The 16,157-nt window shown below is 47.1% G+C and overlaps 1 protein-coding gene across 10 annotated transcripts in view; it reads right to left on the bottom strand.

Moving 5' to 3' along the window:
* The window catches only part of LOC147095551 (uncharacterized), a 64,363-nt gene extending 49,731 nt beyond the window's left edge, over nucleotides 1-14,632 (bottom strand). For 5 of the 10 annotated variants that reach the window (XM_085974675.1, XM_085974673.1, XM_085974672.1 and 2 more), the window contains exon 1: nucleotides 14,491-14,625. Coding sequence is in view for 2 of the 10 variants with exons in the window: in XM_085974679.1 (XP_085830805.1) it covers nucleotides 3,856-4,949 (1,094 nt within the window). In the remaining 8 variants the exon portion in view is untranslated. Of the gene's footprint in view, nucleotides 1-476; nucleotides 975-3,855; nucleotides 5,064-5,107; nucleotides 5,495-7,787; nucleotides 9,626-14,490 lie in introns of those variants that run through there. The other 5 variants (XR_015074808.1, XR_015074810.1, XR_015074809.1 and 2 more) reach the window with 5 other exon arrangements.
* Between the last annotated feature and the right edge of the window lie 1,525 nt (nucleotides 14,633-16,157).

Raw genomic sequence — 16,157 nt, forward strand, 5'->3', positions numbered from 1 at the left:
TCCAAAAGCGCTTTACAGCCAATGAATTACTTTTAAAGTGTAGTCACTGTTGTAATGTAGGAAACGCGGCAGCCAATTTGCGAGCAGCAAGGTCCCACAAACAGCGATGAGATAATATGTTTTTAGTAATGTTGATTGAGGGATAAATATTGGCCAGGGAAAAGTCCCCAACACTTCTTTGAATAGTGCCTGAAGAGAGCAGACAATGCCTTGATTTAATGTCCCATCTGAAAGACGGCACTTGACAGTACAGCACTCCCTCAATACTGCACAGAAGTGTCATCCTGGCTTGTACTGATGTCTCTGGAGTGGGGCTTGAACCCACAACCTTCTGATTTCAGTAGTGAGAGAGTGCTACCCACTGAGCCAACCCCGACACTATTCAGCAGACATTTGCAATAGAAGATGTATGGGCCCAGTGTATGCTGTTGATCATTTCAACAGATGGAAAAACATTATGTTGACAGACCATATAATTTAGGTTAAAAAGGTAAAAATACATTTATTTCAAGATATACATTTATACAGAAGCAAATCAGCAGATAAACAGCAACACAGCATTTAACTTACACTTATTTTTAAAACTACTTTTGGAAACCTAAATAACGAAGCATTGCAAAATTATTGCGAATCCTTTCCAGAGTCCTTATACTACAACTTGAATGACCGTAGCAATGAGCTCTACAGCTCCAGAAATCCACCTTCTCACTATTAAATTTAAGTATGGTTGGACAGAACGATTCAGGAAACGGGCTTGCGCCCTGGAGATAGCCTTCATTTCCTTTGTGGTAAAGGCTAGGTTCTTCAAGGAGCATTCTTCACCTTCATTAAAGTACACCTTTTCTCAAAGGATAATCCATGGTGACTCAGCCAGTACAGACAACAGTTCTGTCTGCAAACTTCCAAACATTGTCTGAAGTGTTACCACACAATGTTACCCAGGCGGAAATCGATCTATAGGCTGGACCACAAACCTTGTAAAAGAGTAATTCAAAAACATTTCTTTACACAGGTGGTTAGACTGTAATTCTCTGCCATAAACCCTTGATTCAATACAGTAAATGTACAATTTTACTAGTCTGTGCAGTGGGATCCCACCTTCCAGCAACACATGTTGGAAATTCAGGCACACCCTGCACAACTAAAGATGATAGATGGGAAACTACCTGGGGAGCTTAGTCCTACATGATCTCATCCCCCTTCATACACCTCTGGGTGGATGTCCTGCTCACAGGACTGCACTCTATGGGAGTGAAGACCTCTTATCTTCCCACCCTCACTGTATCTTGTCTCTGGTCACTGCTTAGGCCCTCCGGTCTGCAGCTGGGCTGAGATCAGGAAACTCCCCATGTCCATGCAGATGAGGAGGGGATTGCAGCCCTGAACCTGTATTGCAACACTCCTTGGGAACCGTGTGGTGGAGTGTCAAGTACTGCCATCCTTAGCCTGCTCCCCCATTGACAGAGAGTCTCCTCCATACAGACACTTCACAATCACACCAGTCTGGAGTAAGTGCAGCGGAAGGACACTAGCGATGATATTCCTGCAGAGCCTGCTTTCAATCACTGTCTTCTTTTAAGAGCAAAACACAATATTGGGGAGAAGCCCATGCCTTGTGTTAAAACAGTACAACTCCACATCCTGCCATTACATGAAAAAAAACAGTTCACAGGGTCCTTGGAAAAGAGGACAGATGTTATAAAGAAACAAAACCAGACCATAATAATGCAATGCACCTTTATCCAAGATGTTACCTTCTCCTTTCATACAAAATCTCTGCTGGATTAAGGCTGCTTGATGCCTACAGCTGATTTAAGTACAGGAAACTTTCGTTTATCCGGAGGTTAAATGTCCGGAAAGCTCTATCTACCGGCAAAAATCAGGAGCCATTTCGTTAGGTTTTTTTTCTTTTCGTTGCTTTTTTTTCACCAGTCAGGCTCTGCAAGGTCTCGCTGAAGCTGTTGCTAAGCTACAGAGACGCTTGCAAGGTACGGCCGACTCTTTAGAAGCTGTTGCTAAGCAACAGGGTTTGTTGCCAGATACCGTATGTTTCAACATTAGCGCTGGTTTGTCCGGCAGTTTTGATGGGACGGCAACAGCTCGGTCCCGTCGGTGCCGGATAGCACAAAGCTTCCTGTAGTACCACATCAGGAAGGGCCTTCACTCACCCACCCGAGATCTAACTTAAGTGAGCAAGGTGCTCGAGTGCTGCGAGGGCTATGGGACCAAACCAGAGAGGGAGGGGGGAGGTAAATTCTGGGAGAAACCTGGAAAATGAAACTCCAAACCCAGAGGTAGGAGCAGCAGGAATGTTTTTACACACAATCTTTTAATATAAAATTGCTAATATTTAAAGTTAATCTAATTTCAGTGCAGCCACTCTACTGGATTGAAAGCTTTATCTGTGTGGGCATGGTGGTGACATTTCATATTGGACATACTCTTAAAGCCCTTACTCCACTCCATGCAGTGCCCAGTGCTGTACTTGTTCACGTTCATCATGGGCAAAGCCTCTGCCCAGGAAGGAATCTGCACTTTTAATAAGAGGACAGGATAAAATTGGGGGAAGGTAGGATGAGATGAGCCAAGGTCCCTGGGAGCACTGAACCATCTTCTTCCAGCCATTCCATCTGTTTCACTTTCTTTGGGATTTGGAACCCTATTTGTCTCTTTATATATATCTCATTCTTTCCAGCTTCCATTGCCAGGTCTGCTACTCTACCATCACATGTCTGTACACTGGACATTTTCCGATAAAGGACATGAATTCGCAGCATCATTTTGTTGGGAAGAAAGCCATTTCCATCCCACTACTTTTACTCAAAGGGTTAGAACCCTCTTTTCCCCTCTTCTCTCATTCCCTCCTATCCTGAAGGTATTGGCCCATGGACACAGGCTGCCCTCTAGTACTTTGCTCAAATGGTCAATCTTCAGGTGTGAATCCAGTCAGCGAGTGTCAGCTGTTTTTTGGCTGACGGGGGAGAAGGAGGCGAGTCTAGCTGAGCCAGATCCTGTCCTTCCTCGACTACTATACAAGCTCAGTTTCCAGTAGGGGTCACTGCGACAGTGATTAGGAACTGGAACCCTGGCTACTATTCCCTAGCCAGAGGTACAAAGATGAACTGAAGTACACCTACTACTGCCTCTGGAATAGATCCTCTCCCACACGTGTGTGCTGGTGGATCAGCAGTTGAAGCCTTTCCGACACATGGAAGATTTGATCGGGTTGTTGCCCAAAGTCAGAGTGTGCGAATCACTTGTACAGATGCTGCACTGGAAGGGTTCTCAGCCTGTGTGGATGCATTGCTCCTTCAGGAGGGATTTCAGCCTGGAATGGCTCCTTCCCTCTATGGATGTACTGGTGTATCATGTTCACATGGTCTTCTTGAAATTGTTGTACCTCCACAGTTTTTCACCCATGTGGAAGCACTGAAGATGGGAGAGGTTGGAGACACTTTCTGAAATTTCTCAGAAACTGCACACTAGAACCACTGATCACCTGTGGGCAGGAGGGATAATAATTATAGACAACTCTCTGACAGTCTGTGCAGTTGGAGCACTTCACTTGGTGCCTGGCCCAATGTGGATATGCTGGTGTATCATGAGAGGAGGAGTCAGTTAATCAGTTCTGGCAGTCGCAGGACGAGAATGCTTTTTGTCTCGTAGATTCGCCAGTGTATTGCGATAGAAGCAATAGGTGATGCAGTTCTGCCAGAGCCACATAGAAAGGTTTTGAGGTTGTGCGGATATGCTGGTGCTTCAGGAGGCACACAGAGCACAAGACTCTGTTGCAAATCTCACACCTGAACACTTTCTGCTCTGTGTGGCTGAGCTGGAGTTGCAGAAGGTGCTGACTGAGTGTAACTTTTGTCACAAACTTCATACCTAAAAGGTTTCTCCCCTGTGTGAATACGATGGTGTGCCCGGAGGTTCGATGATTGTGTAAAGGCTTTGTCACAAATCTCACACCTGAATGGTTTTTCCCCTGTATGCGTGCGTTGGTGTACCCGGAGACTCGACGAATTCATGAAGGCTTTGTCACAAACCTCACACCCGAACGGTTTTTCCCCTGTGTGTGTGCGTTGGTGTACCCGGAGGCTGGAAGAATTCAAGAAAGCTTTCTCACACACTTCACATCGGAATGGTTTTTCCCCTGTATGGGTGCGTTGGTGTACCAGGAGGTACGATGAGTTCAAGAAAGCTCTATTGCAAATCTCACACTTGAACGGTTTCTCTCCTGTGTGGGTGAGCTGGTGTTGCTGGAGGTGTACCAGCTGTGTGTAAGCTTTGTCACAAACATAACACTTAAACGGTTTCTCCCCTGTGTGAATACGCTGGTGTACCCGGAGGCTCGACGACTGTGCAAAGGTTTTGTCACAAACTTCACATCTGAATGGTTTCTCTCCTGTGTGGGTGCGCTGGTGTACCTGGAGACTTGATGGGCTCACAAAGGCTTTGTCACAAACTTCACACCTGAATGGTTTCTCCCCTGTCTGGGAGCGCTCTTGGGTGTACTGGTGGTTGCGCTGGTGAATGCGCTGGTGTTTCAAGAGTAACAAAGACTCTGCAAAAGCTTTGTCACAAACCTCACACCTGAACGGTTTCTCCCCTGTATGGGTGCGTTGATGTACCAGGAGGGTCGAAGACTTTGCAAAAGCTTTCTCACACACCTCACACTTGAACGGTTTCTCTCCTGTGTGTGTGCGCCGGTGTTCCACAAGGCACGATGATCGTGTGAAAGCTTTCTCACAAACCTCACACCTGAAGGGTTTCTCACCCGTGTGGATGCGCTGGTGTTGCAAGAGAGTTGATGACTGTGTGAAGGACTTCTCACACACTTCACACTTGAACGGCTTCTCGCCCGTGTGGATGCGCAGGTGGTTCACAAGGCCCGAAGCCTGTGAAAAGGCCCAGCCACACACCTCACACTTGAACGGCTTCTCCCCCATGTAGCCGCCCTTGTGTTGCAGGAGGCACAACAATTGCACTAAAGCTTTGTCCAAAACCTCCCAGCTGAATTCCTTCTTGCCTGTGTAGCTGCCCCAATGAATCAGGAGGTCGTACAACTGTTTGAGGCCCTTCTCACACACTTCAGTGTTTAATGGCCTCTCACCTCTGTGGATGTGCCAGTGTGTCACGAGACTTGAACGATTGAAGCCTTTCTCACAAACTTCATCAGAATGGCTTCTCACCTACGTGGATGTGCGGACTGTAAAAGTCACTGCTTTTAGAACCCAAATAACTGTTTACAAGCCCCCATTAAATGTTTCTCCACCTCCTGGAATGAACAATCTCTCAGGGCCGAAACTCTGAAACTTTGGCTTTGAGAGATGTTTGATATTGTTGATCATTATCAGTTCTGGCGTATCAAAGTTCTCCTGACTGAATGGTTTTACTGTGGAGCTGTTGCTTGAGTGATGACCAGGATCTAGCTGTGTTGTCTATTCTCCAAGTATTCTCTGTACAAGGTATGGTTTAATACAGTGCGATCTTTCTGTAAAACAATATAAAGAAATTCATATTTTTTCCTCCAGTTCTCTGCTGAAGGTGCTGACACTTCCTGGAGACATCCCTACATTATGGGCAGGATTTTCAATCAGGAGTTGTAGTCCCACCTCCATCGAGATGTGGCCAATCCACGCGATTTTAACTTGATTAACCTTGTTGAGCCCGCCCAGCCGGCAACAGGTGACGTCACAGACTGAAATTTCATCTGTCAAGACGTTTTGACAGATGAAATATCAGCGTTTCACAGCTGTTTGAAGCTGTCAAACACTAACAGTCTTAATTCTAACATGAGTCCTTCTCCACAGACTCAGTTAGAAATCTCTCCTGCACAGAAAGCTGCAGGCTGTCACTTTTGACAGTTCGCAGCCATTCTGCTTCCTGTGCCGGTGAGATGAGGGACTCCCCGAACCTAAAGGAAGGAAGGCTGAAAAGGTCATTTACACTCCTTTAATCACTTTAGACACACCAAACACACTTACCTTTGCACTCATACACACATCACTCACCTGAACATCTCGACCCCTCCAAGCCCTTCAACCCGACGGCCCAACTCCTCCAACTTGGCGTGGTTTGGAGCCATCGGGAATCGCACAGTTCTAGCTTAAAAATAGGGATTAGGCTAAAAACTGCCTGTTAACTACCTGTTAACAGTCAGTTAATTGGCACTAATCCCTTCACGCCTCGGGTAGGCGGGTCCCAGTGCGGGGCGGGTACCCGCCTCCTTTGAAACTGGCATGGAGGCGGGTTGGGGGCGGGACCCCCGATTTCGGGATTTTAACCCCCCGCACGCCTCCAATCCCGACTCCACGGCACAATGAAAATCGAGCCCTATGTGTCTGTAAATTATTCAACCAAGTCCCACACTGCCCTCACTTGACACCCACACACCCACTCTTTCCAGCACAAATCACTGGATAGTGATCAGGAGTGGATACTCTGACTGCTTTCTTTCACCCCCTCCCTAACTCAAGAGCCCCGAGATCCACTGCTGGGCCCCACCTGTATGGATCAACTCATTCCGTACATTCTGTGGAGTGAAGCTGAATCTCACTGTTCTGTACAGCTCAGTAACCATGCAGTACTCCCCTTTTCCTTGTCCTTTTTCACCTTCACACTGCATCTGGATGCTATCTTTCCTTCTCCAGCTCTTCCTCTTCATGTACCCCTCTAGCTCCCAGGCTTTGAGTTATCAGCCGAGAATAGTTAACTGAAGATAACAGGGCAAAGTAGCCTCAGGTATTGTACAAATGCCCAGTTATTCACAAACTTTGAATTTAAGGGTACTGTAGCCTAGTGGTTATGGTACTAGACTATCAACCCAAGTGTCTTGAGTTAAAATCCAACCATGGCAGTTGTGATATTCAATTGGATTGAAATTTCCTGAAACAGCATAACTTGCAGATCTTCCTGTTATTACTTCAAAATTTCAAATTTTAAAACTCAGATCGATAGATTTTTGTCAGGCAAGTAGGCAGGGGGATTAAGGAATATGGAACCAAGGCGGGTAAATGAGGACAGGTTGCATAGACTACGCTTGTATTCCCTTGAATATAGATTAAGATTAAGGGATGATCTAATTGAGTTGTTTAAGGTGATCAAAGGAGTTGATAGAGAAACGATTTCCTCTGGTGAGTCCAGAATAAGGGGCAAAACCTTAAAATTAGAGCTAGGCCATTCAGGGGTGATGTCAGGAAGCACTTCTTCCACACAGAGTATTGGAAATCCAGAACACTCTCCGCAAAAAGCTACTGAGGCTTGGGGTCAATTGAAAATTTCAAAACCGAGATTGATAGATTTTTGTTAAGCAAGGGTATTAAGGGATATGAAACCAAGACGGGTGGATGGATTTAAGGTACAGATCAGTCATAATCTAATTGAATGGCCGCACAGGCTCAAGGGGCTGAATGGCCTACTCCTGTTGCTATGTTCCATCGATAGGATAGACCCAACTGAGCTCATGGCAAAGTGATATACAGTCAGGTGGGAGTGCCCTGGGAGGCCTCAACTTTGGCTCTGGACCCCATGAAGTCTCAAACAAGGTCAAGGAATTCTCCTGCTGATCCTCACCTATCGTGCCCCACCTAAATTGACAAATTAACACTCCTCCATATTGAACATCAGTTGGAAGAGACGCTGAAGGAAGCAAGGGCACATGCGGGAGATTGGAACGTCCACCACAGAGTGGCTCAATAGTACCACCAAGCTGGCTGACATAGCTACTAGACTGGATCTGCATCAGGTGGTTGGAGAACAAATATGCTACTTGATGTCTTCCTCACCCACTTATCACAGACATGTCTATCCACAATAGCGTTGGCAGAAATGACCACTGTACAATCCTTGTGAAGACAAAGACTCCTTTCTTCACCAATTAAGGAAGTTGTCTCCCTTATCCAATTCTCTTAACATTCCAATGAGGTTCTGCAGATCAAAGTTAAAGATTTACAAAGCACAAGATAATAAACATGCCGAAACTGGGTTTTGTGAATTTAAATAAGTAAATGTACAATTCAAAAGAAACTACCAATCAGTCACATATCTGAACAATTCACACAGCCATGTCTATCCACAATAGCGTTGGCAGAAATGACCACTGTACAATCCTTGTGCCTGAATTGATCAGCTTGGTTCCTCCTTCAAGCCAGCCTGGAGAACTTCCAATAATATTTAGCAATAAATTAAGCTGGTGCATAACTTTGGGTTTTTAACTCCTTGATCTACTCTGCCTGAATGAACAGAGTCACTATGAAGGAGCTGAAACTTAAGACAAAAATGTTTCACTTTTGTCACTTTCCCCACCTTCCTATTGATGGCTTCCTGTCTGAACTAACACAATTGAACAGAGTCACCTGTACCCGTCAAGAAGCCTCAGAGCCATGAGCTCTTGAGAACAACCTTAACTGGCTGGGACAGGGTCTGTGCAGAGCTCAATAAAAGCAATCCTCACAGCTTGCTGGCCAGGCCACCTGGTTTGTATTCAATTTTCAGCTTAGATTTGTTTAGGGTGCAGCGATATCGCTATAATTTGTAAATAAGCCGCAGTAATGTAGCCTCATGCTCCCAGGAATGCAACAGCCTGATCCTGTTTTAGTACAAAGTTATGTAGTGATGGCGTCCTCTTTAACCCCATCAGATCACCAAGTCCCCCCACCCACACAGTACCCACAATACTGCACCTTGGCCGTGCCCATGAGGAATATTTCTACCTTCACTGTAAGCCTAGCAAGTGGGGCAGATCATCAGTGAAAAAGAGATCATGCCAAATCTGCTTAAACACAGAAATAGCATCTGCGTTTTAGGTACTGTATCTAGCAGACATTGGATGTGGCGGATTCATTTTTCATGCCAAAAATTGTGATCACAAACTCATGGGAAAGTGGAACGCGCTATGGCTTCCTTGCTTACCAGAACTTGTCAATGAGCTTTGGTCAGGTTGAGAGTTGGCAAGTACTTGAGCTCCCCAGCTTCGCAAGGATCTCCTTACGTGAACCACAAGATATTTTCCAGGCAAAACCCTGTTTATTATCTTTTCTTGCAATGAGGACCAAGGGTGAAGCCCAGGAGCTCTAAAGGATCAATGACCCCAAACTCTTAACGTCTCCTGCACTTCTCCCTTTGTGTGTTCCTGAAGGGTATTTGGGAATCTATATGTACATTGGCAGATGACATTTCACTGACCCTGTCCATGATGTCCACCACTTCCTCTGTGCAGCCAGGTTTTCCAAGAACACAGGATGAAAAGTCAAACTACTTCCCAGTCTGTTGCCTCTGTTGAGGTGATAACTGGAAACTATATTGATCTTACCCCCCCAAGGACTGGCCATAATTCTCAGCTACCGATCTCATTGTGCCATCTTCCTCGTGGAGATCTGAAATTCTGTACTCCAAAAGGCTGTGGATACTGGGGGTGAATTGCAATTTTCAAGACTGAGGTAGATAGATTTTTATTGGATAAGGGTATCAAGGGATATGGATCAAAGGGAAATAAATGGAGTTGATGTACACATCAGTCATGATCTAACTGAAGGACGGAACAGGCTCAAGGGACCAAACGGCCTACTCCAGTTCACAGAAATCACAGAAACCCCACAGTGCAGATAGAGGCAATTTTGGCCCATCGAGCCTGCACCGACACATATCCCACCCAATCCCCGTAACCCCTACACCAATCCCACCCTATCCCTGTAACCCCACGTATTTAATCCCCCTAACACTAAGGGTCAATTTATCATAGCCAATCAACCTAACCCGCACATCTTTGGACTGTGGGAGGAAACCAGAGCACCCAGAGAAAACCCACGCAAACACGGGGAGAATGTGCAAACTCCACACAGACAGTCGCCCGAGGCCAGATTCGAACCCGGGTCTCTGGCGCTGTGAGGCAACAGTGCTAACCACTATGCCACCGTGCTGCCCTATGGGCAGGACACATAGGGCCACCTCCTCATGTGGAAGTAAGGGTGTACCATAATCATGCAGTGCATTTGATGTTTACGCTGCTAGGACTGTATCACCACCGAGCAGCTCACCTTGTACCACCCCTTACGCCTCTCTTTTAAAGTCCTTGTTATGTACCGCCCGCACAAATACCACACCAATTTTCTCTCAGATATCTTCTCTGCTTTCCACCCTTGGCACCAAGCGACTTCTTATCCTCGGTGATTTCAACCACCACCTCAACTCTTCTTGCTCTCTCTCCTCTGAGTTCACTGCCCTCCTTTCCTCCCTTAATCTTTCCCTCCATGTAAACTCACCCACCCATATACAAAGCCAATCCCTCGTTCTTGTCGTCTCACGTGGCCTTGCTAGCCCCACCGTAAACATCAGCAATAAGGCAATTTCTGACCATTTCCTTATAACACTCTCTACACATATTCCTCTTCCCCCGCCCAACCCCACTTCTTTTTTTGGGTGACCGCTTTGCGGAACACCTCCGTTCAGTCCGTAAGGGTGACCCCGAGCTTCCGGTCGCCTGTCATTTCAATTCACCGCTCCATTCCCACTCGGACCTCACCGTCCTTGGCCTCTTGTATTGTTCCACGGAAGCTCAACGTAAACTCGAGGAACAGCACCTCATCTTCCGATTAGGCACTCTGCAGCCTTCCGGACTCAATATCGAGTTCAACAATTTCAGATCATAACCTCGGCCCCTATTTCATTTTTTCTTGTAATTTTTCCACTCCTTTCCCGCCCCCCCCTTTCCTTTTGTTTCTCTCTCACACCTGGCAGCTATCTTTTGCCCTGCCAGTACACTTTACACCTAATCTCAGCCTATTACCATCTCGTCTAGCTTCTAATCTCTTTTACTTCTTTTGTTTCTTTTATTCTTTTGTCCGATCGCAGCCCTGCCTTTGATCTAGTTTCTTTTCTTTCCAGTTTTGAAGAAGGGTTCGACCCGAAACGTCAACTCAAATTTCTCTCCACGGATGTTGCCTGACCTGCTGAGTTTTTCCAGCATTTTCTGTTGTTATTTCGGATTTCCAACATCTGCAGTATTTTGCTATCCCACTTCTTTCTGTGTTCGCTCCTGGAAAATATTCTCCCTTAAGTCCCTTACCACCGCACGTTCTAATTCCAACTATCTAGCCTTTGGTCTATAATTCTTAATGACATTTCTACAGCTACTGATTTGCTAAATCACACCCTCTCCACCACCTTTGATGCCCTTGTCCCCACTAAAATCATTACACTCTCTCATACTAGTCATTGCCCCTGGTATACCCCTCATCTCCGCTTCCTTAAATCCATGGGATGCAGACTTGAACGTCTTTGGCAGACAACTGGTTTAACCATCCATCACCAGATATGGTTGGATCATATAAAGCACTATCGGGTCCTGCTCTCCATCACTAAAACTGCCCACTGTTCAAAGATCATCCAGGAAGGCAAAGATAACACCAGGCTTCTCTTCACCACTAACCATCTTCTCAAACTATCCTCCGCTGCCTCCTCCTCCCTCACCTCCAACATTAAATGCGAGGAACTCATGGACTTTTTTGTTAAAAAGATCAAGAACATCCTTCAACTGCCTCTGCTACTTCCCTCCCTTCCTCTAGCCCACCAGGCCTTACTTCCTCTCTGTTTTCCCCCTGCCCTAACCCTAAATTTTCATATTTCTCCAGCTTTTTTCCCAGCTCCACTCTTGCCAATTCAAAGCTCATCTTGTCAACGAGACCAACTTCCTGTTCTCTCGGCCATATTCCAACTAAATTGCTGATCGTCCAACTTCCATTCCTGGCTCCCATGTTAGCGGATATTGTTAATGGTTCCTCTCTCCTTCAAATCATCAACCCACTCCTCAAAAACCAACCCCTTGACCCCTCCATCCTTGCAAACTATCGCCCCATCTCCAGCCCCCCTGTCCGCTCCAAAGTTCTTGAACGTGTTTTCGCCTCCCAAATCCATGCCCATCATAAGAACATAAGAAATAGGAGCAGGAGTAGGCCAATCGGCCCCTCGAGCCTGCTCTGCCATTCAATAAGATCATGGCTGATCTGATCCTAACTGCCAATCCACTATCACAGAACCATCTCCTGAATCTAACAGAATTAGACACATGAAATAGGAGCAGGATCAGGCTACACGGCCCCTGGGCCCGCTCCACATCGTTCCCAGAACTCCTTGCTTGAATCCCTCCAATCAGGATTCCGCCCCTGCCACAGTACCGAAATGGCTCTTACCAAGGTCAAAAATGACATCCCAATTGACTGTGACAAAGATTAACTATCCCTTCTCGATCTGTCTGCAGCCTTTGGCACGGTTGACCACAAAATTCTGCTTCAACGCCTCTCCACCATTGTACAGCTGGATGGGACTGCACTCACCTGGTTCCATTCCTATCTTTCCAGCCATAGTCGCAGAATCACCTGCAATGGCTTCTCTTCCCGCTCCCGCACCGTCACCTCTGGTGTCCCCCAAGGATCTTTCCTTGGTTCCCTCCTATTTCTCATTTACATGCTGCCACTCGGTGACATCATCCGATGGCACAGCGTGAGTTTTCACATGTATGCTGATGATACTCAGCTCTACCTCTCCACCACCTCTCTCGAACCTTCCACCGTCTTTATACTGTCAGACTGCTTGTCCGACATCCAGCATTGGATGACTAGAAATTTCCTCCAATTAAGTATCAGGAAGACTGAAGCCATTGTCTTTGGTTTATGCCACAAACTCTGATCCTTTGCCACTGATTCGATCCCTCTCCCCGAGAACTGTCTGAGGCTGACCAAGTCTGTTCGCAATCTTGGTGTCATAACTGATCACGAATTGAGCTTCCTACCTCATACCTGTTCCATCACTAAGACCGCCCATTACCACCTCCGTAACATCACCTGTCTCCGCCCTTGCCACAACTTACGCTGCGGAGACCCTCATCCATGCCTTTATCACCGCTAGACTTGACTATTCCAACGCACTCCTGGCAGGCCTCCCACGTTCTACCCTCCATAAACTTCAGGTCATCCCAAACTCTGCCGCCCATGTCCTAACTCACACCAAATCCTGCTTACCCATCTCCCCTGTGCTCGCTGACCTACATTGACTCCCAGTTGAGCAACGCCTCGATTTAAAAATTCTCATCCTTTTTTTCAAATCCCTCCATGCCTCACCCCTCCCGATCTCTGTAATCTCCAGCCCTATAATTCCCCTAGATCTCTGCGCTCTGCCTATTCTAGTCTTTTGAACATCCCCAGTTTTAATTGTTCCACCACTGGTAGCCATGCCTTCAGCTGTCAAGGTCCTAAGCTCTGAAATTCCCTCCCTAAATCTCTCTGCCTCTCCACTTCTCTTTCCTCCTTTAAGACGCTCCCTAAAAGCCTACTTCTTCGACCAAACTTTTGGTCATCTGCCCCAACATCTCCTTATATGGCTCAGTGTCAAAACATTTTTTTATAACGCTCCTGTGAAGCGCCTTGGGACGTTTTATTACGTTAAAGGCGCTATATAAATATAAATTACTACAACAATAATAATTTATATCACTGCATTTCTCCACCATAGTATTTGGACTTTCCCAGTGAGCCTGCAGCATGTTTCACCTCATCTGAAGCAACGCGAGCACTCTCGGGCTGATCCAGCTGTCTCAGGACTTGGTGTTATGGTTCACAGAAATCACAGAAACCCCACAGTGCAGATAGAGGCCATTTCGGCCCATCGAGCCTGCACCAACACATATCCCACCCGATCCCCGTAACCCCTACACCAACACATATCCCACCCTATCCCCGTAACCCCACGTATTTAATCCCCCTAACACTAAGGGTCAATTTATCATAGCCAATCAACCTAACCCGCACATCTTTGGACTGTGGGAGGAAACCGGAGCACCCGGAGGAAACCCACGCAAACACGGGGAGAATGTGCAAACTCCACACAGACAGTCACCCGAGGCCGGATTTGAACCCGGGTCCCTGGCGCTGTGAGGCAACAGTGCTAACCACTATGCCACAGTTTGTCCCAGCTCAGCTGCTTCTAATTTTGGTTCAATATACTAGATTAAACTGAACATTTTTCAGAGAATGAAGCTGGTTTTAACTCCAATGTGCCATGCCAGAATTAAAGGGACCACTAAGACAGCGTCAGACTTCTCCTGTACAGCAGGACTCCTCACAGAGAGACGTCTCTCACTGAAAATGGATTCTCATCACAGGCAGGAAATCTGTAAGAATCCTCAGACACTCTGCACCTCCCAGATAATCACACCTCACCTTCTCATTTTCAGCAATAATCCCTCAACAAAAACTCAGCCTGTAAATCAGGAGGGAAATGCTGTGTCCAAATCCCAGCTTCCAATAAACACATTCAATATCCAACACTCAGTCCCAGCCAAACAGTTCAGCACAAAGCAGGGAGTAAACAGGCCTCTCAGCTGAATCCTCTCACACAGCACAAAGGGCATTTCTGTTCCCTTCCTGTTTTCCCCCACAGGATATTCAGACTGCCTGAACATTAATGAGTATGTTACTGTATAAAATCTGGACAAACCTCATTCCCGGATCACCGTCTCCACTCCTCTCACTTTGATTGCAGAAGCAGACAGGAACTGAACCTGCTGCAAAGAAAGGGGAGGAGAAACCCAGGGCCAGGCTGTGTGTACTCTTCTGATTGCCATGTGTAACAGCCAAGCAGCGGCTGCAATCCTTGTGGCAGTAGCACTTTGTGAATCTTTAATCACAGGCACTAACCAATCAGGACCGAAATCTGGCCAATCAGCCTGAGTTGGGAGCGGGACTTCCGCGTCACAGTAAAACTATTACAATATTAAAAATTAAAAGTACCCATTGCATCACTGGTAAAGCTTTCAGCCTCTTAATCGTTTAAAAACTGCCTCAGGTAGGGACCCTGATCAGTGTTACAGGGCCTGAGTCCAATCCCAGTCACGTTCTGTCTGTGAGCCTGGTGCCCTCACCCCGTGGAACCCTGGTCAGAGTTACAGGGCCTGAGTCCAATCCCAGTCACGTTCTGTCTGTGAACCTGGTGCCCTCACCCCATGGGACCCTGATCAGTGTTACAGGGCCGGAATCCAATCCCAGTCACGTTCTGTCCGTGAACCTGGTGCCCTCACCCCATGGGACCCTGATCAGTGTTACAGGGCCGGAATCCAATCCCAGTCACGTTCTGTCCGTGAACCTGGTGCCCTCACCCCGTGGAACCCGAGTCAGTGTTACAGGGACTGAGTCCAATCCCAGTCACGTACCATCTGTGAACCTGGTGCCCTCACCCCGTGGAACCCGAGTCAGTGTTACAGGGACTGAGTCCAATCCCAGCCACGTTCTGTCCGTGAACCTGGTGCCCTCACCCCGTGGAACCCTGGTCAGTGTTACAGGGACTGAGTCCAATCCCAGTCACGTACCATCTGTGAACCTGGTGCCCTCACCCCGTGGAACCCTGATCAGTGTTACATGGCCGGAGTCCAATCCCAGTCACGTTCTGTCTGTGAACCTGGTGCCCTCACCCCGTGAAACCCTGATCAGTGTTACAGGGACTGAGTCCAATCCCAGTCACGTTCTGTCTGTGAACCTGGTGCCCTCACCCCGTGGAACCCTGATCAGTGTTACAGGGCCGGAGTCCAATCCCAGTCACGTTCTGTCTGTGAACCTGGTGCCCTCACCCCGTGGAACCCTGATCAGTGTTACAGGGCCGGAGTCCAATCCCAGTCACGTTCTGTCTGTGAACCTGGTGCCCTCACCCCGTGGAACGCTGGTCAGTGTTACAGGGACTGAGTCCAATCCCAGTCACGTTCTGTCTGTGAACCTGGTGCTGTAGGGGTTTTTTCCCTCTCTTGCCCGTTCTGGCCCCTGCCAGGCTTCGTGCAAGAATTACCCTTGAGTGGTTCGACCCACTCCCCCTACGGTTCTAGACCTTGGACTTAGATGCAGAGAACAGTAGTGCAGAGAAAGAACTCAATAGACCAGGTTGAATAGCACGAAATGGATGCTTTTATTTATTAAACAGTTTGAAGCATTACAAAATACATGTCATAGGCACAGATTAAAGTTACTACAATCTTGCACAAATTTATGAACTTGACTCTATGGAAATGGGGAACACACGACACATCGTAAAAGGGGAAACACATTACGATTACCCTTAACTCCCTCCCCTATACCTAAACTAAGTTTCGACCTGGGGAACTTGGGATCATGCTCACC

Source organism: Somniosus microcephalus, unplaced genomic scaffold (genome assembly GCF_052327205.1).
Source record: "Somniosus microcephalus isolate GS21.2 unplaced genomic scaffold, FLI_Smic_1.0 unresolved_chr1, whole genome shotgun sequence".
NCBI classification, from domain to species: domain Eukaryota; kingdom Metazoa; phylum Chordata; class Chondrichthyes; order Squaliformes; family Somniosidae; genus Somniosus; species Somniosus microcephalus.